Consider the following 27,613-nt stretch of genomic DNA (forward strand, 5'->3'; position numbering starts at 1 on the left):
TTTGTCCTCCCTGGTTTTCCCTTTTCTCTCCTCCCACTTCTCCTCCTCTCCTTCCCCTCTCCTCCTCTCCTTTTTTAAACTAATAAAATCATCCTTGAGCTAGTTTGAGCCCCCACCCCAAGACAGGGTTTTTTTGTACACCTGGCTGTCCTGACAAGGCTGACCTTGAACTCAGAGATCTGTCTGTCTCTACCTCCAAAGTGCTGGAATTAAAGGTGTGTAACACCACCACATGGCTTTGAGTCCATTTTTAAAGAGGGGAACCCTGATTTCTCCTGGATCAGTAGTGCCCAGCCAGAAATGGGTCTTGGAGACTGCAGGGAGCAGCTGGTGGTTGAGTGCTGCTCTGCCCTTGCATAGATATTCAGGCTCAGGGCACGTTCCTGCAGTGATTGCACAGAAGTCCCAGAAACGCTTACGTGTCCTTTGCTGAACCTGGAATGTTGCAGCTGCCCTGTGGCCCTAGGCTTCAGTCCCAGCTCTCAGCAAGCCCGAGGCTGGCCTGTGGGCTCTTCTCCAAAGGGGGAACCTGAAGAGAATCCCTCGGTTCCCTGGGAGAAGCATCATGAGAAGGTGGCCACAGACCATTGGCAGACTGTAGTTACCCAAAGATAAACCCCAGAAACCTTGGCACTCAGAAGAACACATCAATGAGAAGCCCTGTAAGCTACCCCCAGGGCATGCTAGGCTATGTTGCACTGACAAGCTTTTGTATCCACCCTCTCTACACAGGAAACTTCTACTCTAGGAGAAAACATGTCTACTCGGTAACCAGCCAAGACGGTCTCTGATAAAAGGGACTTGGGATCTGTGGCCAGGCCTCCGTGTTCAGTTACCCACATCCATTCACCCAGTGCACCAAGATCCACAGTCTGTTGACTTCATCTTCTCTGCCTAGGCCATGCTTCTGCCACTGCCACCAGCCCCCTCTCCAAGAGTGGCCTATGAGGATGGAGCCTGAACATGTGGCTCCCCCTGTAGGAAGTTGGGGACCACTCTGGATGCTGAATAGTCACAGATACCCCTCCAGGATGTAGGGTGGACTACGGGTCGGTGGGAGGGAGCAATGAGGCCTTGTTCTTCACATTTTCACAGCCATTCCACCAGGAAGCTACTGGGCCAGACCTGATCTGTCTCCAGATAGGACCATTTCACAGGACCACAGGAGTGAGCATATGGGGGTAACAGCCCTCGTTTAGAGCAAGCCAGAGCAGCAAGACAGTGCATCCTAGCTGAAGGCAGATGTGGAGGTAAAGGAAATGGGACAAATAGAGAGAGGCCTTTCAGGCTCCTCGGTATCCTTGGTGACCCAGGACATCAGAGTGGGCTCCCAGCTCGGGACAGTCCTCACAGGGCTGCTGAAGCACCAATGACGTAATGGCCTATGAAGAAGCTAGACCAGGCCTGAGTGTCCTGCCGGGACCAGGATCCCTACCAGAGGTAGGAAAGGTGCCGACGTCTCAAGAGTGAAGCCCTTTGACGGCGCCCAAGTTTCACTCTGAGGATCCCTACATCAGCAGCCCACCCAACTCTGCCCAGTTCAGAGGGGCATGGGCTCATCGCGCAGCTAAGTAGAAAGCCTATCATGGTTCTGATTGGGAAGTGAAGTCACCGAAGGGTATCGGGCCACAAGGGCCACAGTCCATAAAGCACTTTGTTCCCTCCAGTGGTTCTCCTCTTCCCCTAGGTTTAAAGCCTCAAGACTAGCCAAGGTGCCACCCAACCTTAAGACAGGAATTCAAGGCTGCTGGCACCTCTACCCACCAGGGCATCCCCGGCGCTCTCAGCATGTCCTGCCCCGGTCAGAGCTAGGGGCCGCTTTCCGCGGCAGCTGGTGGGTCAGAGGGAGCTAGCTGTGCCGGGGGTCCTTTCTTTCTCAAGGAGCTGCTGCTGCTATCTCTGGGTTGAGTACCCTGAGCTCTGCTGACCTGGGCATCCTGTCTGCGGCCACAGATCTCACGGAAGTCTCAGTTTCTAGTTAGGCAAAATGGCCTTTGGCTCTGCATCTGTCTTTAAGAACGCCATATGCCTTTGGTTCAGCCCCAGCCTCTGCATCAAGGAACTGGGAGGTTTTGTCTGTGATCTGACAAGGATGTTAGTATGGAGGAATGCCCATTCCTTTCCCATTCCAGCCACAGGGGCCTGTGGAATATTAAGCTCCCAGGCGCATGACTCAGAGGCACAAGTCCAAACTCCACTTCCCACGGGTGTACAGGACACGTATTGCCTTCACTTTTCCACCAGTGTTATTATACCTGTTTGTTTTGGTCCAATTTTATCCAATTAGAAGACCTTTCTTTCTACTTAGTTTAACTGTATCCTTTATTTTCTTCATCTCCTCCTGCTGAGAAAAGATTCTGCCAACATCTTGCAACCGCTAGCTGTAACCAGACAGCATCTTGGGTCCCTCAGTATTGGGGAGTGACCTAGGCTTTTGCTAAGCACCGTCAGGACTCTGCTACTCTGTGTCCACTTCAGAAACACCCTTGCCCTGGCTGCAGACACTCTCATCACTGTGAGAGCCCATGACTTCTGGAAACATAACTCCACGCAGGATCCCAAAGTCCCGTGTGTGAAGTGGAGCTTTTATACCTGAGACACGTGATCAGTGAAGGATCTGATCCAGCCACTCTAGAAACTCTGGTGAAATTTCCACTCTGTGATTTCAGATAGAGTAGCACATACCCTTCCCTGACTGCTGAAACTTTTGAGTCACAGGCAATCCATTTAGCTTGAGAATTGGTCTGTGCTTTAATCCTCTAAAGATAGAAAGAATTTGAGCATGTAAGCCCACCCTTAAGGTTCTGGTAGCTCCATGGGATTTGAAACTGTACCTTGAATGGGAAAATTGTCACCATAATAATTTACAGTCCCATCTGGGAGAAGGGAGCACAGAGTACTTCAAAGGGTCAGGACAAGTGGAGCCAGGGCTAGGACAGCCTGAGGGGTTTGTTGCCTGGATTACATTTTAAGGCAAATGGCGTACCCTTGAGTGTTCCTTTTCTACTTTGTGTGTCTAAGTGTGTCAAACAGGTCTATTACCAACACATTATGGCTCAGCTTACTGCATAATCTGCCTTACAAGGAGCCAGCATATGTCCAGCTCTTGGTATAGGCCGTACAATACTTCAAACATTGATACGAATCTACATATTTCAAAATGAATTAGAGTTTAGTCTGCCCTTGACAAGAAAAACTATGCATCTAAAGTCGAAGGGAGGCATAATTAATTACCTTAGTATTAATCAAGCTACAAACTGCGACAGAGCACTCCACTTGACAAGCCCAGCTTGGTTGCGGCCTGCAGGGTTCAGCTAGAGCTCCCAGGCCCAGCCCAGTTCTGGATGGGTAGCCCTGGCCGTGGGGGTGGAGAGTGTACAGAGTCCCTTTCTTCCACCCTTACTTCATAATTCGCGCCCCTTAGGAAGCTCTTCCACCGACCCAAGCTCCCTCCCAGCCTCACAGTCTCCCTTTGGGCTTTCATGCTGGATCAAGTCTCTCCTCCTCACTGGCTAAGACCCTGACAGTGAGCTAGGAGTCCTTCCTGCAGGGAATTTCCTCAGGCCTCAAAGGAGAGGCTGGCGTGTGGAATCTGGGTAGTCAGCTCTGTGGACTTGCAAGTCTGAGGAAAACTAGGGAGACCCTTTAAACCCAGGACTAGGGGTTACCCAATAGAGGGCTCCCTTGCCTGGGTCTGAAGGCAGAACAGACTGAAAAGGCCTCTTAAGGTCAATCTTTTTCTCCTCTGTTCTTAAAATGTGATTGATTGCTTGCAGATAATTAAACACACAGGAAAAGAGAGGACTTGCTCCCGGAAGGATGGAGGAAACAAGTTGAAATACATGCAGCTATTTAGGGAGGGATGGTGAAAGAAAAAGCCAGTATTCATCAGTGGATGGATGGCGGGGGGGGGGGGGGGGGGATGAATCGCCCCTTAAAGTCTTATTTTTTTGTTTTGGAAACACTTCTGCAGAGACCTTCTAAAAGCCACTGGTCAACGAAGTTAACCAAGGTGGGCCAAGGGAGGGTTAAGCCTGCTCTCTCCTTGTGGACTCTGGAAGATCCCCGACAGAAGGCATTGTCGCTGCCAGAAGAGAGAGAGACTAGCGGTAGGGGCTTCACTTCCATGGCTCACCTCCTATCCTCAAGTTTGTCAGTTTCTGAAGTTAACTTTGTCAGTTCTTACTGTGAGGACAGAGCCTTTCCACATGACCTTACCTGGGCACCTGCACCAAACCCAAGGAAAGCAGAACCTAAACTGCGGGCAGTGCAGTTCTACACCACCTGTCAACATCCAGGTTGGGGTTCTGCAGCAACCGACCGCCGGTGCTGGAGCCCGGGGGACGAAGGATCAGTGCGGGGTGAGGCGGAGGAGGGGGGCAGTGGGACCGACAAGAGTCCAAAGGCTGAGGCTTAGCCATACTCTGGGATGTTGGGAGTCGGGGGTCGAAAGTGACCCAGCCCTAGGTGAAAAAGACCGGCGCCTAAGCCCGGAGGCGGCAGCATCTGTAAGCCGCAGAGGGACGGGAGGAAAGGACAGCGCGCAGCGGGGCTTGCACGGCGGGACGGGAAGGAGCCAGGACGCGAACATCGGGGCTGCCTGCCGGATAAACGCAGCCACTCACCCAGCAACAGCAGCTTTAGCTCACGGCGCGCGTCCTTCTTGTCGCGGCGAAGCTGCCGTTCGATCTCCGCGCTGATGCGCTGCGACTCTTTCTCCTCCGCAGACAGACAGCAGCAGCCGGCCATGGTTTGTCACTCCGACGGGGCGACAGGGATCCCCGCGCTTACAGCCGGGCCTCGCGGATTATTTGCTCCAGGCGCAGGGTTTAGAGAGGAAACACCTGAACTCACTATGGTTTGGAGTAAGAGGCCCCGACGGAGCTCCGATCTTAAACTTCTCGAAGGCAGTTCCTCCCGAGCTCCTATGCGGTCCTGGATCAGGCACCCAGCCCCTTCACTCCTGCGAAAAGAGCGAGCTAGGCTGTGTGAATGGCGCGGTCTTCAAAAGACGCGCGCCTCCGGCAATGTAGCTCTGCACCCCGGTAGACAACACAAACCGCAAGAATCAAAAGTTGGGGCGTCGGTGCCGCTGGGAGAGTAGTCTCTTCGGGTCTGAGGGGTGTAGCAGGCTAGCAGCAGGAGTGGCGTGGCTTTCAGTCAATGGACCAGCTTGCCTCTGCTTGCAAAGTTCCGAAAACCTCTGCAGTTACAGGAGACTTTTGCCGCCGACTGGAAGGTTCTTCCGTCACTGATGGCTCTAAGTGGCAGGAGGAGGCGGGGCGTCTCGAACCTACAGCCCTGGCGTCTGCGGGAGCTGCCCCTAAGCCTATTCCAGGCTGATGGTGTCTGGGAACAAAGGAAAACGAAGACGAAGAGGCTAGGGCGCAGAGCAGCCTCACACCTGCCTTCTTGGCAGTGGCGCCCTAGTGCAGGAAGGGCCACTTGCCAAACTTGCTGTAACCAGCAGGCGCTGGCTGCCAGGCCCTTCCCGCGGCCAGATCCGGGTTCGGACAGGTGAGGGAGTTTCGCCAACTCCCAGCTTCAGTGCCAGGGGCGGAGGCAGCGCACTAGTGGACCTGAATCAGGCGGCTGCAGCCAGGACACACACTGTGTGCTAACAGCTAGGCTCTGGTCTCCCCTCCCATTCGAAGCTGAGCCTTGCCCACCAGCCTCTCCACTGCTCACACTTGGGGTTCCTAGACCGGCTCACACTGCTTCCCGAACGCCCCAGTCCAGCTTGGGCTTGACCCAAGTCCTGGGTCAGCTCGCAGCCCGCCTGTCTAGTGTAGATGGGCTGGGTGGCTCTGCTAGGAACCACAGCCGCCTCTGGGGTCGGGTAAAAGAGCAGGCAAGCTAGTTAACGCCTCCCAGCCGGTCCTACCTCCTGGCACCGGATGGGGGGCCGGGGATTGGAGGGGTGAGGGTGGAAAAACGTCTGACTGCTTTGCATTTGGTGATGGAAAAGAGTCATGCTTTGTAAAAAAGAGTTGGCACCTTCCCGAAACACCTGGCAGTTCCCTGTTCAACCCTGCAGTCAGGCTGCCGCCTTAGGACAGCTCCGGGAATGCCGCGTGTAAAATCTGAGCGCACCCTCGACAGCTCAAAGGGAAAGACACGTTCCTTTATTGTATAAGATTGTTAAGCAAGTTGTACTCCTTGATTTTGTCTGTGCAGATTTTAAAGTGCAAAGCGAGAACAGAACAAGAGATCCTACGGACCACAGGGAAAAACAAAACAAAAACCACCTTCTTTTTCTCCTCTTCAAGTCGGCATACGACGTGCGCACACCTACGGAATCCGACACTAATGCTTTCCCTGTAAAGAGTTGGAGCAGGCGTGGGGCACTGAGGTCATTGTATAAGAACTTGGCAGCTACTGCTATCTGGCTGCAAAGTCTTGTTTACTTTACAGTTTAAGAAGTGCGGACTAATCAGGCTTTAAAATACCCTAGTATTTTAGCTTCCTTCCAGGCATAAATTGACGGCAACAGTGACCCCTGCAGGAAAACGGCTGGGTTTTTCCTCAGCTGCTACAGACTGTTTTACAAGGGAGATCTCCACTGCTTGGCTCCTCCAACTGAAGTCCCTATCATAATTTTTAGTTTCTCATGGATACTAAAACCAGAGAAAAATCTGAATTCCAAGTTAATTGGAACAACTGAAAGAGTCAGTCTCAAGTTACTAGCCTTCAAAAACAGATCATGGCAGACTGTCCCTAGTGAACTTGGTTGTACCTATCAAAAGCCCTCAGGGTTCCCATCTGCTTATCCAACCTGTAATCCTCCCATAGGATGTGACCCCTGAGAAGCCCCACAGTTTTGTAGGCAAAGGTTTTTTATCTTCAGATAACAAACAAACAAACAAAAAAACCCTCAATGATGAGAATGTCAACAATAGGGAATAGGCCAAATTAACCACGTGGGCGACATTATGTTGCCACTAAGGTAATCAGTAACATTAAGTCACAATGAATAATGAACACCTTGTGATGCTTTGGTGAATGACAGACTGCGTGTGTCATGATGGTCCCACTATTTGTCTCAGGGCTGGAGCTGCAGTTCAGTGCAGTTCAGTTCACTTGCCTCCTGTGCATATAACATCCAGCACCAGAAAGAAAACTCACATCACCAAATGATAGTATAACTGTCCCCGCGTGGATAAGAACACTCCAGAGCAGCCATGCACTGTTGGAGCTGATTAGCCACATATTCCTTAAACTCTCTTCCTATTATTCGTGCAATTCTGCATAAGAATAACAAACAGGCGAGAACCCTCAAAATACACTCATCTGAAAAGACAAGGCACAAATATATAACCAGTAAAATACAAATGGTATGGCGAGACTACACACCTGCATTTTTGAGAGCCTATACTACATATAGCAGAAAGGTTAGTTGCTCTGAGTCAAAACAGGCTGGCAGATTACCTACCACAGGTAACTCTAATTATCTGATAGAGTTATTTGTGACCCCTCCCATCGTATTTAGATTGCACTTTTCTTAACTGTAAACAGAGCAATGGACTAGAATCCATTCAAAGGACTCACCCAACTCTAACATTCAGTTGTTTCTTGGATGATTTTCACACTTAGAAAAAGACATTAAGGGGCTGAAGAGCTGGCTCAGAAGTTCAGATCATTGGCTGCTCACCTAGAGGACTCTGGTTCAATTCCCAGCACCCATTTGGCAGCTCACAACCATATGTAACTACAGTTCCAGAGAATCCAACACCCTCTTCTCTTCTGGCTTCTGCACGTGCTACACAAATGTGGCGCACAGACATACGTGTAGGCAAAACATTCATATAAAATTAAAGCGTTCATATAAAATCACCTTCATATAAAAACATACATATAAAATTAAAAATTAAAAACCAATTTAAAAAAGACAGTAAGAATGTAAACTTTAAGCGATTATTGGGCATCGTAAACTCCTGAGAACTATACAAAGGGATAACACAAGGCAGTTAGCTTCCTTTTCTGTATTTGTTTTTCTGCCCTCATCATCTCTAAGATCTAGGGCATAAGATCAGAATAATTTTATATCATGGTATTTGAAACGCTTTCCAGGAAAGGCTAGCTTTGAAGAAAGCGCTTAGACATGGAGAAGACTTTTCCTGCTCCTTCCCAGGCTGCTGCAGTTCCTCCTGAATCCTCATAGACTCCAGCGGGGCTGCTTCTGCCTGCCAAGAGCTGAGCTCTGCGGGTCACACAACTACAGGAGTCTAGGTCAGTCTGATACAGGCACTTAAGATTCCAGTGACTGGAAGTACTGAGCTGTGCTCTACCAGAAAACTTAAAAGTTGAGCCTGCAACCCTGCTTCCCAGGAGCAGCATCCCTCTATGACAGAGTCCCCTTGTCTGCCATGCTAATGGGATCTCAGACAAATGTACTGTTGTCATCTACAGGCCTTGGTGAACCCCCTTTCCCTTTTCCAGGAATGCCATCTCTTACCTCGGGCAAAGTTAAGTCATTTCTTTTCCAAACACATCTCTTCTGAGAAGCCATCTCCACTCCTGCTGTGGGAAGTCCTTTTGTATATGTGTTGCTTTTATTGGCTAATGAAAAAAGAAGCCACTTTTGGCCAATGGCTTAACAGAATAAAGCCAGGCTGGAAAAGATATATATATATAGAGAGAGAGTAGGTAGAGTCAAAGAGATGTCATGTAGCCGCCACCCGGTAAGCCACAGCCACGTGGCTATACACAGGTTAACAGAAATGGGTTAACCAAAGATATAAGAGCTAGCTAGCAATATGCTTAAGTGATTGGCCAAGCAGTGATTTAAATAACATAGTTTCTGAGTGGTAATTTTGAGACTGGGCAGCGGGAAACAAACAAGTGGCCTCCTACAACACACCCTTCACCAGAATCAAGGCCCACAGCTGCCTATGTTCATCCCATCCGACCCTAGCACACCTGTCTATCTCTGCTAATTCCTGTCACCCATGGGTAGTTTTTCTTGCTTAACCCACTAGTCTTATACTAGCAAAGCTTAGTTTACAACATAAAACTGAAACCAAGAAAAGAATCGTCTAAGGAGAGAGAAAAGAAGGCTCTCATGGTAGAAGGCATCGATGATGGTGATGGTGATGATGATGTGAAGATGATGATGGTGATGTGAAGATGGAGGAGGAGGATGCCAACCAAAAATGTGCACTTGATTCCCAACGAGCCTGAATGTGTTTGCTGGCCACTCTTCAGTTGCATCCTCAGAGAGGGTGACTGCCCCGATTCTAAGGCAGAGCTACAAGGGAAGGAACATCAGAGGGCTGGAAAGATGCCGTTCTCTTTGGGACATATACGACTTTAGAGTTTGAGAAGTACTGTATGATCCAGCTATACAGTTTCTAGGATCTGCCTGGAGCATGCTGTCACTGTATCCCAGAGACTGCACATTCGTGTTCACTGCTGCACTGGTCATAACAATGAGGTCGTGGGATCATCTCGGGAGTCAGTCCTAGGAGTCTACCTACAGATAAATGGATTTTTATTAACATGATTGTGTGTGGGGGGGGGGGGTCTTATTCAACCATAATGATGAATAAAAGCCTGCCGCCTACCGGAGAGATGAATGCAACAGCAATCACCACATTAAGCAAAAATAAACCAGACTCTGACACAGAAATAGCACATTTGCACTTATTTGTGACTCCTATAACTTTATATTACTATCTAAACATGGGGAGGGATAACAGGAAGGAGGGGACGAAGGAACTGGAACAGAAGGACAGAACACGAGAGGTGCATGTGACCACAGTCCACGATGCATTTGAAAGAAAAACTGTCTTGATGAAACACAGCACTATGTATGATGAATATATGTCAACAAACATGCTTTAAATTAAAGAAAAAAGAATTTAGAAAGAAGAGCATGCAAAGCAGACCCAGTGGAAGTGAGCAGAGCTAATCATAAAGACAGTTTTCAAGCTGTGTTTGGGACTCATTGCTGGGAATGACCACTGTTTCTTTAAAGAAAGGAATCAAAGTGCAGACAGACCATAATGAAGCCCATCCACATTCTGCCCCGGAACTCCAGAAGACTGTACCTGGGTGTGATTACCATAAGGGTAGCTTGAGTCCCCGCCCCCCCCCTTCCCCTGTAGCCTCCTCGAGGATCAGCTGCAGGTCCACAGGTGAAAACAGATGGCATGTTGGTGGCTGTGTGGTTGAGGAAATAATAGCACACTGGTGTGCACAGCGTCTATTTCTCTACGGCAATTGGCATCTCAGCATATTGCTCCAAAATACCCTCTGTTGGAAGGCTAGAAATTGTTTATTAAAAACTTCAACTGGAAGATCTAGAAAAAATGGATGGAGAAGTCTGTCATCTAGCACGTGTGACCATGAATGGACAGGCATGGCTCTCTTGAATCTGAATTTTCATCAGTGAAGGATCTCAAGAACATCAGAAATAGAAATCTATAAGAAGACCATCTGAAGATTTTTATTTTGTTGACTTTCTTTTCAGCTGTGTTCAAGTTTCATGCCCATTTCCTGTCTTCTCTTGGGGAAACAGATATTGCTAACCTAGTATATATACTTCTGTGATCATAAAATCATAGATCAGCATAAATATGAACACACACTGGGGAATGCTACCACCATGAATGGCAATATGTTATCTCTATTCTTCCCCTCTACTCAGGAAAACCTCAGTTCCTCTGATTCATTCTGCTTGCAGCTGCATACGATTCCATGTTGTGAAGACGGTGTCCATCATCCACTTTGTCCACCTTAAAGCATCTCTACTTTTGCTCAGTTTTGGCCAATAAAACAATCTGTAGTCATATCTTTGTCTATGGACCTTCACATACTATTGTTTTTATTTCTAGGGGATAGAGTCCCAGAAAAAAGTTGCTATGTTGTATATATAAAATTATATATGACATATTTAAAAATATTACAAAAATTAAATATGTGTATATATGTATATGTGTAACTTTATGTGTGTAATTATATATACATGTGTGTATACGTATGTATTATGTATATGTATGTATATGAATACACACATTTTTATTTTAATAGATGTGGTCAGATTCCTCTCCCTCCCTGAAAAAAAAAAAAACTTTAACATTCTCAGCTGCTGCCAACAGCATAATCTCCCGTCTTCTACTTCCCTGCCAGCAATAAATACTGTTACTCATTAACTTTTGGCAGCTTGAAGGGAATAAAGTAATATTAAGGAGCTGTTTCCTTTGCTTCCTGTGCTAGCTAGTGCCGTATCTGCTTCCCTGTGACTTGCCCATTCATGTCCTTTGCCCATTTTTTAAAAAGTGGGTCATTTGTCTCCTTCTTGACAACCTGCAAACTCTTGAATGATGCATGTTGGCTCTTTGTCACCTGAATTACAAACTGGCAAATATGCTGTTTGCCTCCTTCTCCTACTTTTTTTCCTCTTATTTATTTATTTGGTTGGTTGGTTTTGAGACAAGTTCTCACTCTATAGCTCTAGATGGATGGGCTAGAACTTGTTATGTAGACCAGGCTGGTCTTGAACTCGCAGAGATTCACACGCACTCCTACAACACATATTATTGCCCACTATAAAGTATCTGGTGTTTATTTTTGTGTGGTGATAGAGATAGGCCAGTTTTGTTTACTTCTAGCTGGATACCAGGCTGCTCTATCATACCTTCCACTGAGCATAGGCTTAGCTCGCTGTCTAAACCATCGTGGTCTGACGGCAGAAGGATGTGTTCTGTCACCTGAGAGGCAGACCCGCTCCATGTCATCACACTCTTCCGGCTGTGTATCAACTTATTTTTCCATATAGACAGTCATCTGCCAATGTCCCTCCCTCAACTTCACCCTAACCTTGAACTTCTAGACACACCAATTTGGATATCTAAAAGACATCTCAAATTAAGAAATTTGAAACAAAATTCTGAATTTATTAAGCACATCTCTTCTTTCTGACCTCGTTCCCATCTCAGCATCATCAGACACAATCTTAGCCCACCTACCCTTAGCAATTCTGGTCTCTTTCTTTAGTTGTATCCTAACATGTAAGAGCTCTTCAGCCACCAGCTCCAAGATGTCTTGCACATTGCATTTTTGTGAAAGGAGGCTGCTGAGTTGACCTTAGAATGTCACATGTGGCTGCCAAGGGACAGTCTTTCCTATTTTTGTTGCCATCAGGTCTAAACAAGCTACCACCATCTCCAACCTGGCCTAAAAGTACAATTTTATGCCTGAAATTCCTGTTCCACTCTTGACTCTTTAAAACCCATCACAAGACAGACAGGACCACCATAATGCATACCCGTTAATCCCTAGATTCAAATTCTTCTATTAATTTCCTTCAGAGAACAAACTCTTTCTCTCAACCATGAAACTCCAAGCAACATAGTCATTTCCTGCCTCTTCCATGGATGCTAACAGTCACCGTAATGAGCCCACTCCACCTCACCATGCCTTACCTCTCTGGACAGCTGCTGGCCCCTGTTGTCAGTATCATGACTTCTCCAGACCATGAAATACCCTGTCTATGTCTGTCAATGCATCTCAACACCAATGGGATTCACTAAGTGTGGCCTTCCTTGACAACTTGGCTTGACATGGTCTACCCCACCATCCATGCCCATTTGTCATGGTGCCATAGCCCTGTACTTACACTGGAGGTACTCAGCGCTACCGTTTCCTTGCTTTCTCTTTCTTCCATCAGAAAAAGAAGGTAATCTCCACAAGAGGCTAGATGATGACCAGCTAATTTGAGGTTAGGGAAGTCATATCATCTTAAAATTGTATCTTCAAACTTTTCAGACCCCCTTCCCAGTGATAAGCTTGGAGAAATCAGGGTCATGTTCTGGTTGGCATCTGAAGGTGTGTCCTCATATGCTTGGGTTTTAGCTCTTGCCCTCATATCGTGGCAATATTTTGGGAGGCTTATGGACGCTTAGGCAGTGAGGCCTAGATGACAGGAGGAGGTCAGTAGAGTGGACTATTGAAGGTACAAGCTGACCACACTCCCACCACCATAAAATTCATCACAAATTCTCTGTCGTGAGATCTGAGACACTCTGAAACTATGAACACAAATCTTTCCTTCCTTGTGTTGTCTATGTGGGGTGTTCTTGTCATGGAGACATGGAAGTAATAACATATAGCATTTTGTGATTTTGTGTTTGACTATTGTAGACTTCATTTCTTATATATTTAGAAAATCACAGCCCTGAGGACCTGATCTGTGGATACAGTCCTGACTATGTTTCCCAGGACCATTAAAGACTAGTGCTAGAGACTAGATATAAGTTGACTTCAGCTAAAAGCACTATTTACTGGACCTTGGGATAGTCCTGATGTGAAGCTCTGCTGGATCCAGGCACTTGAGTGATGCTACGAAGAGGACATTGACTGGTTAATAAGAACTTGTTGAATAAGACAATGACAATTACCGTCACACTTGATTCTTCTAAAGATTTGAGAAGATAGCATGTCTAAGTTGTTAGCCCCAAGCCTGGAGCTAGTAAGCACTCAACAAGAGAAGAGAACTTTGGTTCTGTGATGGCTAAATTTGGTTGTCAATTTGCCTGGATCTGGAGTCAACTAGGAGATGGATGCTACAAGAAATTTTCCTGATTAGCTTAATTGGAGTGGCAGAGCTATCTTAAATATGGCCAATATCTCCTGACAGCAGCCCAGATGAAAAGAGATTTGAGAAAAAAAGTGTGTGTGTGTGTGTGTGTGTGTGTGTGTGTGTGAGAGAGAGAGAGAGAGAGAGAGAGAGAGAGAGAGAGAGAGAGTTAGTTTTATTTTGGCTTTGGTCTGCTTGTCTTCATGGCTTGCTGGCAATTTCATCTACCCTGCTTGTGAATTCATTCACTCTGTTGTTGCTGCTGTTGCTACCACTGCTACCATCATTGACACATTCTTACCTAACTTAGAATCACGGTCTCTGCCCCAAGAAGTTAAGATTGACAACTCATCCTCTATAAGCCAATTAAAAGCAGAAAGCAAAGCCGGGTGTGATGTTGCAGGCCTTTCGTTCCAGTACTTAGAGACAGGAATGGGCGGATCTCTGTGAGTTTGAGGCCAGCCTGGTCTACATAGTGAGTTCTAGGATAGCCAAGGTACATAGAGTGACACTGTCTCAAAAGTAAACAAACAAATAACAAAAATTGGAAAGGAGAAAAAGGAGATTTGTTCAATGTGACCACATTGGGTAGAGGAACAAGACCCAAAGAACAGCCCCTCCTCCAGTGCCTCACGCTCCTGAAGTAAGAGCAAAGTTTTAATCAAGGGCCAAGGATATGCAGATCTCAGCGATCCCACCATTGGTCCCCCATCATCGAGGCTGTCTTGTCCCTAAAGTGGTCTGACAAGTTGTTAGAACTGTGCGAACCCCCTTTCCAGCAGACAATGGTCCTTCTGGCTGGTACCTGTCCTTCTTCTAGCATGAGATTCCTGGGGAAATTCCAGTTTCTTTGGAGTTCTTTGTCAGAGAAACACAGTGTCTCTTTATAATGTCATCATTTTGCTAGGCCTGCTACAAAGAGGAAGGGATAATTCATCCTGCATGGTCCTTTGGAATTATTCCAGCATCTGGCAGCAACTGTACATAGGAACCACACTTTCACTTCCTAGCAAGGACAGAGACCTAGCCTGACCTGTCTGGCCAATAACAGAGTGTAACCATTGAGTCCTATTGAAACAAAACATTAACTTTGAATGTCTGATTTAAATATATAGAACCAAGGGCATTTGAATGAAGTATGCATCCTACAATATGCCAGGCTCTGCTTTCCTCGATTTAATTTGCATTCAGTAATTTCTTTCATGAATTAAAAGTCCATGAAAATGGTAAGAACTAGTTGGAAAAGTGTTGCTTAAACATTAACGTGAAGCTGTCTTCTGTTTTTGTAGGTGTCTGATGCCCATTTTGAAGACCCATGGACTCCTCTGTCCTTTTCTGACATCACTGGGGAAACTAGAAATGTCCAGAACTTCTTAGACATTGTCTTAGGGTTTCTATTGCTGTGAAGAGATGCCGTGACCATGGCAACTCTTATAAAGGAAAACATTTAATTATGGCTGGCTTACATTTTCAGAAGCTTAATCCATTATCACCATGGCAGGAAGCAAGGCAGCATGCAGGCGGACATGGTGTTGAAGAAGGAGCTGAGAATTCTATATCTTGATCCACAGGCAACAGGGAAGTGAATTGTCCCCCACACTGGGAACAGCTTGAGCATATGAGACCTCAAAGCCTGCTCCCACAGTGCCATACTTCCTCCAACAAGGCCACACCTACTCCAACAAGCCACACCTCCTAATAGTGCCAGTCTCTATAGGTAAAGCATTCAAACACACGATTCTATGGGGGCCATACCTATTCAAACCACCACTGACACTCCTCCCTTCGGGAGACAAGGCATGTGTCCTCTGTTAAAGGCAAACAGGTTTTTGTGGCTGTTTGGGCTGATAAACTTACAATTCCCGTCTTCTAGACGTGACAAAAGCCCGCATTTCTTCATCTTTTGCTGGCTCTGAGCTCTTATCTTAAGCAGTCCTCTTCCCCCTGAGTGACAAGATACCACTGGAAGCCCCGTGTGTATCCCTGTCTGCAGACAGCTCTAGTGAAAAGAGTGCTTCCCTTTCCCCCAGTCCAGCAAAACGCTAGGTTGACCCTGCCTGAACTGACACGTTTTGGCCAAAGCAGCAGAACACTTAAGGGACCAGCCCGGGTTAACTCTAGCCATATAGTTTATTTAACCCAGGATACCCTAAATATTATGATTTGTTCAATATTAAAATTATTAATAAATTTTTATAAACTTCAGTTTACAGTGTATAATTTACATTGGCAGTCAGCTCGCTTTGGATTACCTTCTTGTTTAACAGTGTCTGGTGGCTAGTGGCTGTAAAATGAACAGAGCAGCACAGAATAACACAAAGTAGACCAACAGAAAATAAGGACATTTTGGCAGATTCCAGAGAGAAAAGCATCATGACCCAATATCAATGGAAAGGACCACACAGAGACAACTGTGGGCAGATGGTTGCCTTGGACCAGAATACACCCTGCACTCTGTCTCCTCTTGGTGTTGAAATTGAGACAAAAGCAAAGACATAAAAGATCGTGAGCTGCCTGAGGGAGCTTTGAATCTAGAGTTGACTCTGCATTAACCTGTGCAGAGAGGGAATCTTGAGAAAAAACTCAGCTCAGGTGAGTTACATATACGTTACATGCCTGAAGTTATTGACCTGGAAACAACAAACCCACAGTGAAGTCTCAACAACAATGTGTGACTGGCAAACAGAAGCGCATTCTGTTCTCTAGGAGGTGGGGTTTGGCAGGGGCCTCTTCCCAGCGATATTTGACAATATCTGGAAACACGTTTGCTTGTCACCACTCAGGAAGAGATGCTACAGCGTCTAGTGAATAGAGGCCAGGGCTATTAAAGCATCCATTTCACGGGACAACTTTCCCCAAGTCAAACAGACACACAGGGATCCCTAGCCTCATCTCAGTTCTGAGTAACCCACGGGAAAAAAATGTCAATCTAGATTCTTAAGACAAATGAAGAGGAGGAAATGAAACCTTTTTCTGTGTTAAAGTTAGCTACCAGAAAGGGCAGACACAGCTGAAGCAGGCAAGCGTAGGGAATAGTTTGGTAACCTGGGACTCTACTTGTCTTGGGCTGTGCCCATTTCTTCTTCTAATAATGCATTTGGGAACCTGGCTCTTTTACCTGCATGTACTATGCATGCACACTGTTTTCCAAACAATACACCTAGCAACCTGAGAGCCCACCTACACTGGGCTTCAAGTACGCCTCTCTCTAACCAGTGGAATGGATCCTTCCCGCTTAAAAGATGACCAAACTCAGACAGATCCTGCTTGTTCTTACTCTCATCGTATGGGTAGAAGAATGAAAAGGCCCATCTGGCCTGAATTGGGTTCAGGTGCATGTATGATAAGGCAAAATTGTGTTCTCTACTGAACGGATCTCCTATACACCATCTTAAGTCTGAGCATAATTAGGTATGCATATAATTAAAGTCAGATGCATTTGGGGAAGAGACATGCACAGAAAAAAAATGATTGTATCTTCTAGGCTAGAAATCAAGGCGGAGAACCACCAGCATTACACCTGTAGTAACCAAATGCCCCCCGTCCTCTTGAACCCCATAAAAGGAAGCCCTGAACAACACGCGGGGCTCTTGAGTACCACCACTCATGTGGACACTGTCAATCTAGAGTGCATTTCTTCCTAACCTGTACTGTTGCTTTGGTTAGGAATAAAGCTAGCTTCCTTGCTACATTTGCCATTTTTCCTGATCCTTATTTCAGTCTTTTAAATAAGACACCAAGGGAATGGAGACACTGACTTAGACCTAGACTGCTGGTAACACAGCCTCACGCTGCATGTGATGGAGTTCCTATGATACTGGGGAAGCAAATGCTGCCTCAAAGCTCTGGGCTGGGGGATTGTAGGATGAGGCTGGCCAAGGGCTGCAACTGCTCAGGGATACCTGCCTTTCTCTCCCCTCATCCTCTTCCTGTCTCTCCCTGTCACCCCCTCAAAGGAATGTCACTGAGGTGACAACAGAGCTTTCTTATCCTCTGTCCTCTGCCCACCAGTGGCCGAGCTCCCCTGCAAGACCTTGAGCTAAATGCAAAATGCAGCTGAAAGGCTGGCAGAATGAGGGGCCATGCTAACCAGGGTAATGAACCTCTTTTTCCCACTGGAAGGATGCTCACACTATGTCCTCTTCCTCTTAAATCTCCCCTAAGCATCACTTAGAGAGCTGGCTGAGGAACAGCACGCTAGGCTGACCCGCCAGGGGTTCTGAATCAGGTGTGGAGAGCCTGCAGGGACCAACACATACAGGCCAGCCTGGGATTGCCAGTGATGGCACCAGAAACCCTGCATCCCAGCTGGCACAGCTGGATGGAAATCCTGGGGAAAGCCTCAGATTTTTCACTGTAAGTGGCTTACAGTGATGTGGATGCCGGAAGAAAGTCACTCTTCCCTGGGGGACTTATCCGTTCTCAAGGCCTGGAACCCTCACTTGGCTTCCAGCCCTGGCACAAAGGTTATCACCTCTAGACCGGGTTCCTAGTGATTCCTGTCTCCCTTCTGGAAATTGTAGCATTGCATTTGGGTCTTTCTCCTGGCAGGAACCACTGTTTCTCATTGTCATGGGAATCTCTGGCACCAAAAATATGGAAGATAATGAATACATTGTTTACTTAAACAGAGTTAACCTTGACTGAGACATGAGGCTCTTGACTAGCCCTCACAACAGAATCTTGTAGTAAATGTTACTAATCCCCCAGTTTACAAATGAAGGTTACATATTAAAGCAGAAACAGTTACGCAAAGTCATCTCAAAGCTGGAGGCTGACGAACCTGAATTCTTAGTCCTATCTAAGGTCAAAGTCCACACCTTGCCCACCATGTATCACCGACGATAACTACATGGATGACCAGGGGAGGAGTCCTTACTACTTGGTAAATTTCTCTTCACAGAGGCCCATGTGCTTAACTACGTTTGTGTGTTTAAAATAGACTCATACCCTCTTCCTGGGAGTAATGCTGATATTCTCATTTAGACTTGGAATCTACTGAGCCCTGGTAAATCGCTGCAGCAATTTTTATTCTCAGTAGAAGTAGAAGCAGCAGCTCTGGGTAAAAGACAGGTTTGTCTGCCCAGTCTCCCTCGAGGATACTCATCTCTCATTTCACAAAAACCCACTTCATCTTTGCGATTTACCGGGAACTGTTGATTGCGTCTGGCTCCAAGGATAAGCGCATGACCCAGCTGTGACCTAGCCAAACATTGCATAGCCTCAACCATGAAGACTGGTCCAGGGACGAGCGCTTGCTCCAGGTCTAGTCAGTCTAAATACTGCATCTCTTTAATCCAGAGGCCGCTTCACTGGCCAACTAAAGAGAATGGCACCCCCGCACAAAGAAAACTTTCCAGAGTCCTTTGATATGTCAACCTGTGGGTCCTGGCAGCCCACAGTCTGTATATGGCCAAGAAAAACTGAACGAGGCCCAACACAAAATAGTAAACACACTTAAAACATCACGAGGCTTTTGTGATTTATTTATTTTTGAAACCCAGTTATGTGGTTCTCAGGTGTGAACTTTGAGGATGGTAATGTCACATCACAATGTCAAAAGGTTGGACATATCCGGGTGTATAAGATGCCCAACTTGATACATGAGGTAAAGTTGGTGGCCACCTTTGGAAATGAATGGAACATCGCTACCTGAGGTGACACTAAAGAGGACTAAGCCAAGAGATGGAGAGAGAAGGAGAGGGTGTCGGTCGTCTGGTTATTCTTATATTTAAACCCTACAGTCTCAATTACTTGAACGAATAAAAACTTTTATTTAGACCCGGGTAGATTATGTTTTCTGTTGCTTGCAGCCAAAAGTATGATGGCTAGTGTTCCTGATCCAAGAGAACCGAGGGGGCAATTAGCAGAAGCACAGGAGCTAGCAGCTGAGAGAAAGAGAGCACCACACATCATCTGATGATTATGTGACAGTGTCCCGTGTTGTCTTTCTGTCACTGTAACGAGTAACCCAGACAGCAGCTTCTGTGTATCGAGTTCTTCACCCTCACAGTTCCAGAGTTGAGTCCAAGTCAGTTGGCCCCAAGACTCTTGGCCTTCTGCAACTAAATAAATAAAATAAAGAGAGAAAAAGAAAGAGGCCAGAGTTCCACCTTCCTCTTTGAGGGCACCCCAAGCAGTGATCTAAAGGCTTCTCGCTATGGCCTGCCTCTTAAGGCCAGGGTCACCCTGGAGACCAAGCCAACCCACTGCAGCATGACTCTCCGTGAGACACTGAAGACCCAAACTAGAGTGTAGAGAGCTGCGTGGAGCCACACCTGATAATCAGCTCCTAATATTGGCTAAGGCCTGATCATGCAATGATTGTCAGCTGCTTGCATATGCGTGAACCTATGGGCAGTGCCCACCTGGCAATCCGGGGTTGGCGGGCTCGTGCCTTTTTAAGGGCTGGGAGAGGTTTGCCCGAGAGAGAGAGAGAGAGAGAGAGAGAGAGAGAGAGAGAGAGAGATACATTGTTAAAAAAGGTCCTGAATAAACTGCTAGTGAGAAGCACTCTGGTGTCGCATCATCCTTGCTGGTCGAGGTGGGTGTGACACTAGAGCACTTTAACATGTCAGAACTCCAGTAAGAAATGCTAACGGAAAAGTGACCATCAGATCCTGAGGCTGGAGAGAGGACTCGGCGGCCAAGAGAGCACACAGCTCTGCAAAGGACCCAAGTTCAGTTCCCAGAACCCATGTCCAGCAGCCTGCGACCTCCTGTAACTCCAGCTCCGGGGGCATCTACTTCCTCCGGCCTCCGAGGGCACCGCAGATCAGGATGTGGTTCTGGTCATTAAAACTAGGAAGTAGGTCCTCTTAGCACTGGCTGGACTATGTTTTCATTTGTTTTTCTTTCCTGGATGCTCTTGATTGTCCTCAGCCACTCTTTAAGGATTGGGGTCAGATAGGATTTTTCTTGATGCCTTAGTCAACTATTCAGACGCAGCACACTTGCAAATGTTTGGAACACGTAGGAAAGTTGCATGTTAACTACCCGAGTCCGTTCTCCTCTCTCTAATGAGGCGTCAGCTGATTAAAAGCCACCTGGTCAGAAAGAGCTGGGCCAGGATCAAAGCTGTTTTGTTGACTCTGAGGAAAAAGAAAAGAAAACAAGGACACTGTCGATAAGGTTGGCCATTCTAACATTTGTTCAGTGGAGTTCGGAGAGCTCCAAGAACCTGATAATATAATCAAACTAAAAGACTAGGCTAGTCTGAGGTTTCTCTTTCTGTTTGGATGGTTACTTAAATGGTTCCCCTCCGGCCATTGGCTCTTTGTTTACTTGGTGCACAAGAGGTGCTGCCAGGGCCCTTGAGGCTGCTAAGTGCTCCAAAGGGTGTGCCAACAGCTCCGACAGGTTTGTGCACTGCTACCCCAGCCTTTCTCCCTAAGGCATGGTCTTCGTCACTTTCTATTGCTGTGAGGAGACACCATGACCAAGGCTTTCTTATAAAAGAAAGCATTTAACTGGGGCTCGCTTACAGTTTCAGAGGGTGAGTTTATGACCATCATGGCAGGAAGTAGATGGGCAAGATGCTGGAGCCATAGCTGAGAGCTTTCCATCCTGATCTGCAGGCAGCAGGCAGAGAGATTGGAGAGACTGGGCCTGGCATGGGCTTTTGAAACCTGAAAGCCTGACACACTTCCTGCAATAAGGCCACACCTCTTAATCCTTTCCGAACAGTTTTCATAGGCAGCTGAGGATTATGCATGCAAATATTTGAGCCTATGAGGCCATTTTCATTCATTCTACCACAGGCACTAAGGGAACCAAGCTGAGGCTCCTGCTTTGAGGCATGACCCCTGGTCCAGGATTTTTTTCTGACTTTAGATCCTGAGCTTGGCTTCAAGGCTGTCCTCCATGCTGGCCTGTCATGAACTGTCAGTTTCAATTCCTTCTTTCATAAATGTTTATCGGATTCTATGGCAATCAGAAATAGTAGGGCCCGTTTCCTCTGGACCCAACAGGAAAACAGGTCCATGATAACATGGTTATGCTGGGCACATCTTAAGAGTTCTCCACGGTGTCCTGTGAGCTCTGGGATCACAGAGGCTAAACTCTTTGGGACAGATAATACTTATTTTCTACTGAAAATACTTTCTTAATGAGTTTGCTATTGTGTAACTCTCTTTTTTGGACGGTCGTTTTTCAGAATACTTCTGAGTAAAAGAAAAAGTTGGGTTCAGCTCCTCTCATGACTAATATTTTCCTTCTTTTTTTTTTAAAAAAATCTATGAAATTTCTGCACATAACAATGAGCACTTGTAAATTCTTTATCTAAATTTACTGCATGTCAACATGTTCCTCCGTGTTTGTTCTAGCATCTCTCTATTCCAAAACTATGTATTTCCTAGCCCATCTGAAGGCACACTGTCGGCAGCCTCCCGCATCTCCCCTAAACAGCTCAACCAGCACGGCCTAAAATAAGGACATTCTCTTGTAAGAACAAATAGCCCAAATGATGACACCTGAGAACCTTCCAATCCCCACCTCCATTCACCAGGCATCCTGTGTTCACATGTATCCAGTGTCTTTTGTACCTGTTTCTACTGTATATCCAGGCTACAACAAGGCTTTTTAAAACATTGTAAATTCTCACCACTTGTACAAGAGCTCTTTTCATATATTTTAAGTAAGCAAGAAAGAATCTGCTTCTCTTCCTAGGTGAGGCTCTGCATGACAATGGTTTCCCCAAACCTTTGCCAAGGAATCCTTTGGTTTTAAAATATGTGTGTGGACACCGAAGGTCATCTGGAATGTTCTTATTTCATCACACTAGAAGGCATGGGGTGGACATGGTTCCCATGTGAAATCCTAACTAAGGAAAATACAGAAATAGATGAAAACAAATACAGGGAGAACATCAGGTGACTTTGCTTTCAAATGGTAAGAAGACCTGAATGTATGAAGCAGCTGTTCACAGGGGTCAGCAGACCTTAGAAATAGCAAAGAGCGACAGGCCACTCCTGCCAAAAGACCAGATATTCTCTGCCTGACCTCCCCTTCCCTCCAACACCAGCAAGCGTTTTCATGAACACACCAGTGGAGCAGGCCAGTAAAACTAGGAACACAACACCAACACACTTTGAAAATCCAGAGAAAAAACAGAAACCAAAGAGCAAAACACCAACCCAACAAAGACAAACCCAGAAATCACCACCTAGACCTATAATCATCCCAAACCCATATGCCTAGATATCAGCATAAGAACACAATAGCAGCCAGGGCCATGTGTCTCCATTAGAGCCCAACTACCCACTACAGCAGGGCCTGACTATTCCAACATAGCTGAAGCACAAGGAAAAAGACCTTAAAACAAATTATCTGAAGATGATGGAAGTCCTTAAAGAAGAAATAAACAAATCCCTTAGAGAAAGAAAGAGGGAAGGAAAGAAAGGAAAAAAGAAAGAAAGAAAGAAAGAAAGAAAGAAAAAGGAAGAACAAAACCAACAGTAGAAGAAAATAAGTAAAACTGTTTTAGATCTGGAAATGGAAATAGAAACAATAGGGAAAATAAAAATTGAAGGAATTCTGGGAATTAAAAATTTAAGTATGCAGACAGGAACTACAGAGGCAAGCTTCACCAGGAGAATACAAGGGATAGAAGAAAGAAGCTTAGGTATTGACAATATGATGGAAAATGGTTACATTGGTCAAAGAAAAAATCCTGACACAAAAAATCAAGACCAAACCTGCCAATAATAGGAATAGATAAAGGAGAAGAAACCCAGCTCAAAGGTCCAGAAAATATTTTCAACAAAATCACACAAGAAAAATTTTCTAATCTAAAGAAGGAGAGTACTTTCTTGTACTCATAAAGGTATTAGAAGCATACAGAACACCAAATATATTGGACTAGAAAAGAAAGTTGCATCACCACTAGTAATTAAAACACTATTACAGAATATAGAGAACATACAGAATATATAATATAAGATACAGAATAAAGAAATAATATTAAAAACTGCAATAGAAAAAGACCAAGTAAAATATAAATGTAGACCCAGCAGAATTAAACCTGACTTCTCAATGGAGACTTGAAAAGTCAGAAGAGCCTAGATAGATGTGTTGCAGACTCGAAGAGATCACAGATACCCACCCAGCAAAACTTTCAATCATCATAGATGGAGAAAATAAGATATTCTAAGATAAAGTCAAATTTAAGAATATCTATCTATAAATTCAGTCCTACAGAAGGTGCTAGAAGGAAAACTCCAAAACCAAGAAAGTTAACTACATCCACAAAAGCACAGAAAATAAATAGTCTCACATCAACAAAACCCAAAGAAGAGAAATACACACACACAAACCACCACCAGCAACAACAGTAACAGCAATAACAAAGTAATTGGAATTAACAATTGTTGGTCACTGATATCTCTCAGTATCAATGACCAGCCTCAACTCCCCAATTAAAAGACACAAATTAATAGAATGGGTTTGAAAATAGGATCTGCTACATCCAAGAAACACACCTCAACATCAAGGATAGACATTACCAAAGAGTAATATACCTCAGAGTATATAGAAAAACATATTCCAAGCAAATGAACATAAGAAGCAAACTTGTGTAGCCATCTTAATATCTAACAAATTAGACTGAAAACCAAAATTAATCAAAAGAGATGGGGAAGAATACTGCATATTCATCAAAGGAAAAATACACTAAGATGGCATTTCAATTCTTAATATCTATCTCCCAAAGACACCAGCTTTTGTAAATGAAACACTACTACAGCTTAAATCACAGATTGACCCTCAACCACTGATAGTGAGAGATTTCAGTAACCCACTCTTACCAATGGACAGGTCATCCAGACAAAAACTAAACAGAGAAATACTGGAGCTAGCAGACATTATATACAAAATGGACCCAAGAGATATTTAGAGAACATTTCACATAAACACAAAAGAATACATCTTCTTCTCAGCACCTCATGGAACTTTGCACAAAATTTACCACATACTTGAACACAAAGCAAATCTCAATAGATATAAGAGAATTGAAATAATTCCCTATATCCTCTCAGACTGCTATGGATTGAAGTTGAATATCAACAACAGCAGAAACAACAGAAAGCCTACAAATTCATGGACACTGAACAACACTCTGCTGAATGAAAAATCAATCAAGACAGAAATAAAGAAATTAAAAACTTTGTAGACTTTAATGGAAATGAGTTTACATACTCAAACTTATGGGAAATGAGGGAAGTGATGCTAAGAGAAAGGTTCATGGCACTAAATGCCTCCATAACAAAACTCGAGACACCTCACTCTAGCGTCTGAACAGCACACCTGAACAGCTGTAGAACAGAAAGAAGTAAACATACACCAAGAAGAGTAGGTGCAAAAAATATAATCAAACTGAGGACTGAAGTCAGTAAATTTGAAACAAAGAGAACAATACAAAGAAACAAGGAAGCAAAGAGTTTGTTCTTTGAGAAAATTAACTAAATAGACAAACTCTTATCCAAACTATCTAAAAGATGGTCAGAGAATATCCAAATTAATAAAATCAGAAATAAAAAGGAGGACATGACAACAGACACTGAAGAAATCCAGAGAATCATAAGGACATATTTTAAAAAATCTGTACTCCACCAAATTGGAAAACCTAAAAAAAAGTGAATAATTTTCTCAATAGACACCATTTACCAAAGTTAAATCAATATCAGACAAACAATTTAAGTAGACCTATAACCCCTAATGAAATATAAGCAGTTGTTAAGAGTCTCCCAATTAAAAAAAAAAACAAACCATGAAACAGAACAAAACAAAGCCATGGTTTTAGTACAGAATTCTATCAGACTTTAAACTTTCAAAGAAGAGTTAATACCAATAGTCCTCAAATTATTCCACAAAATAGAAACAGAAGGGATACTGCCCAATTCATTTTATGAGGCCACATTTCGCTAGATACTGAAAACCCCTTTGACAAAACCCTACACCCCTCATGATGAAAGTCCTGGAGAGATCAGGGATACAAGGTGCATCCCTAAACGTAGTGAAAGTACTTTACAGTGAGTCTAGAGCCAATATTAAATTAAATGGAGAGAAACCCAAAGCAATTCCACTGAAATAGGAACAAGCCAAGCTTGTCCACTCTCTCCATATCTACTCAATATAATACTTGAAGTCATAGCAAGAGCAATAAGACAAGTGAAGGAGATCAAGGGGGTTCAAATTGTAAAGGAAGAAGTCAAACTTTCACTATTTGTAGATAATATAATAGTATACATAAATGACCTTGAAAATCCCACTAAGGAATTCTTACAGCTGATAAATATTTTTAGGAAAGTGGCAGGATATGAGATAAACTAAAAAAAAAAAAATCAGTAGTCCATCTGCATACAAATGGCAAACAGACTGAGAAAGAAATCAGGGAACAACACCCTTCACAATAACCTCTAATATAAAATATCTTGGGGTAACTATAACCAATTAGAAAATGGAAAGATCTCCTATGTTCATGGGCTAGTAGGATTAATGTAATAAAAATGGCTATACTACCAAAAACAATCTACAGAGTCAATGAAATTCCCATAAAAATTGCAAAACAATTCTTTACAGACCTTGGAAAAACAATTCTCAATTTTGTATGGAAAAACAATGCTAAAGGATAGCTAAAACAATTCTGAACAATAAAAGAGCTTCTAGAGGTCTCACCATCCCTGATTTCAAGTTGTACTCCAGAGCTATAGTAATAAGAACTGTATGGCATTGATATAAAAACAGTCATGTTGATCAATGGAACCAAAATCCAAAGCTAGATACAAATTCACATACCTATGGACCATTATTATTATTATTATTATTATTGCAAAAGCCAAAAATACACACTGGAGAAAAGGAAAGCATCTTCAACAAATAGTACTGATCAAACTGGATGTCTGCATGTAAAAGAATTCAAATAGACCTATAAACCCATATTTATCACCCTGCACTACACTCAAGTCCAAGTAGATCAAAGACCTTAACATAAAACCAGACACACTGAACCTGATAGAAAACAAAGTGGGAACAGCCTTGAATACATTGGTTTAAGATGTCAACTCTCTGAACAGAACACAGATAGTGCAGGCATTAAGATAAACAATTAATAAACGGGACCTCCTGATATCTAAAACTTCTGTAAAGCAAAGGACACTGTCAATAGGACAAAAAGGAAGCCTACAGAATGGGAAAAGGTTTTTACTAACTCCATAGCTAATAGAAGTCTAATATCCAAAATATATAAATAACTCTATAAATTAGATATCAAAAAAGTAATTCAATTAAAAATGGGGTAAAGATCTAAACAAAGAATTCACTTTTATATTATTTTAATTTTATTTTTTAAAAAGAAAACAAGCTATCTTTCCTTCATTATACATACCGAATCTAAGTTCCCACTCATCCCCTCCTCCCATTCTCTCTACTTACCCCCACCCCACCTCACCTCCATCCATTCCATAGAGAGGGTAAGGCACAGTGCTTTGGGGAAGGCCCAAGGTCCTCCTTATTATATCAAGACTGAGCAAGGTATCTGTCCAAAGAGAATAGGTTCTCAAAAGAACAATACAAGCAGTAGGGTTAAATCCTGGTGCCAATTCCAGTGGGCTCTCAGTCTGCCCCAACCATGCAACTGTCAACCACATTCAGAGGGACTAGTTTCGTCTTATGCTTGTCCAGCTGGTGTTGGTGAGCTCTTATTAGCTCAAGTAAACTGTTTCAGTGGGTAAACCCATCATGGTCTTGACCACTTTGTTCATATTCTCACTCCTCCCACTCTTCAATTGAACTTTTAAGAGCTCAGTCCAGTGCTCTGATGCAGGTCTCTGCTTCTGTTTCCATCAGTAGTTAGATGAAGGTCCTATGGTGATTTTTAAGATATTCATCAGTCTGACTAGAGGGCAAGGCCAGTTCGGGCACCCTCCCCTCTATTGCTTAAGGCCTTAGCTGGGGTCATCCTTGTGGATTCCTGGAAATTTCTCTAGAGCCAAGTTTCTTGCTAACCCCATAATGGCTCCCTCAATCAAGATATCTCTT

At 44.5% G+C, this 27,613-nt stretch overlaps 1 protein-coding gene across 1 annotated transcript in view; it reads right to left on the reverse strand.

Moving 5' to 3' along the window:
• Gna14 (G protein subunit alpha 14) overlaps window positions 1–5,498 on the reverse strand; it is a 144,505-nt gene extending 139,007 nt beyond the window's left edge. The window contains exon 1 of the mRNA XM_041661238.1: window positions 4,626–5,498. Within this exon, the coding sequence (XP_041517172.1) occupies window positions 4,626–4,749 (124 nt within the window). The 5' untranslated portion in view covers window positions 4,750–5,498. The remainder of the gene's footprint in view (window positions 1–4,625) is intronic.
• Window positions 5,499–27,613: the final 22,115 nt, after the last annotated feature.

Source organism: Microtus oregoni, unplaced genomic scaffold, assembly GCF_018167655.1.
Source record: "Microtus oregoni isolate MIOR12 unplaced genomic scaffold, Mior012 000012F_ref0000307, whole genome shotgun sequence".
Lineage (NCBI taxonomy): Eukaryota > Metazoa > Chordata > Mammalia > Rodentia > Cricetidae > Microtus > Microtus oregoni.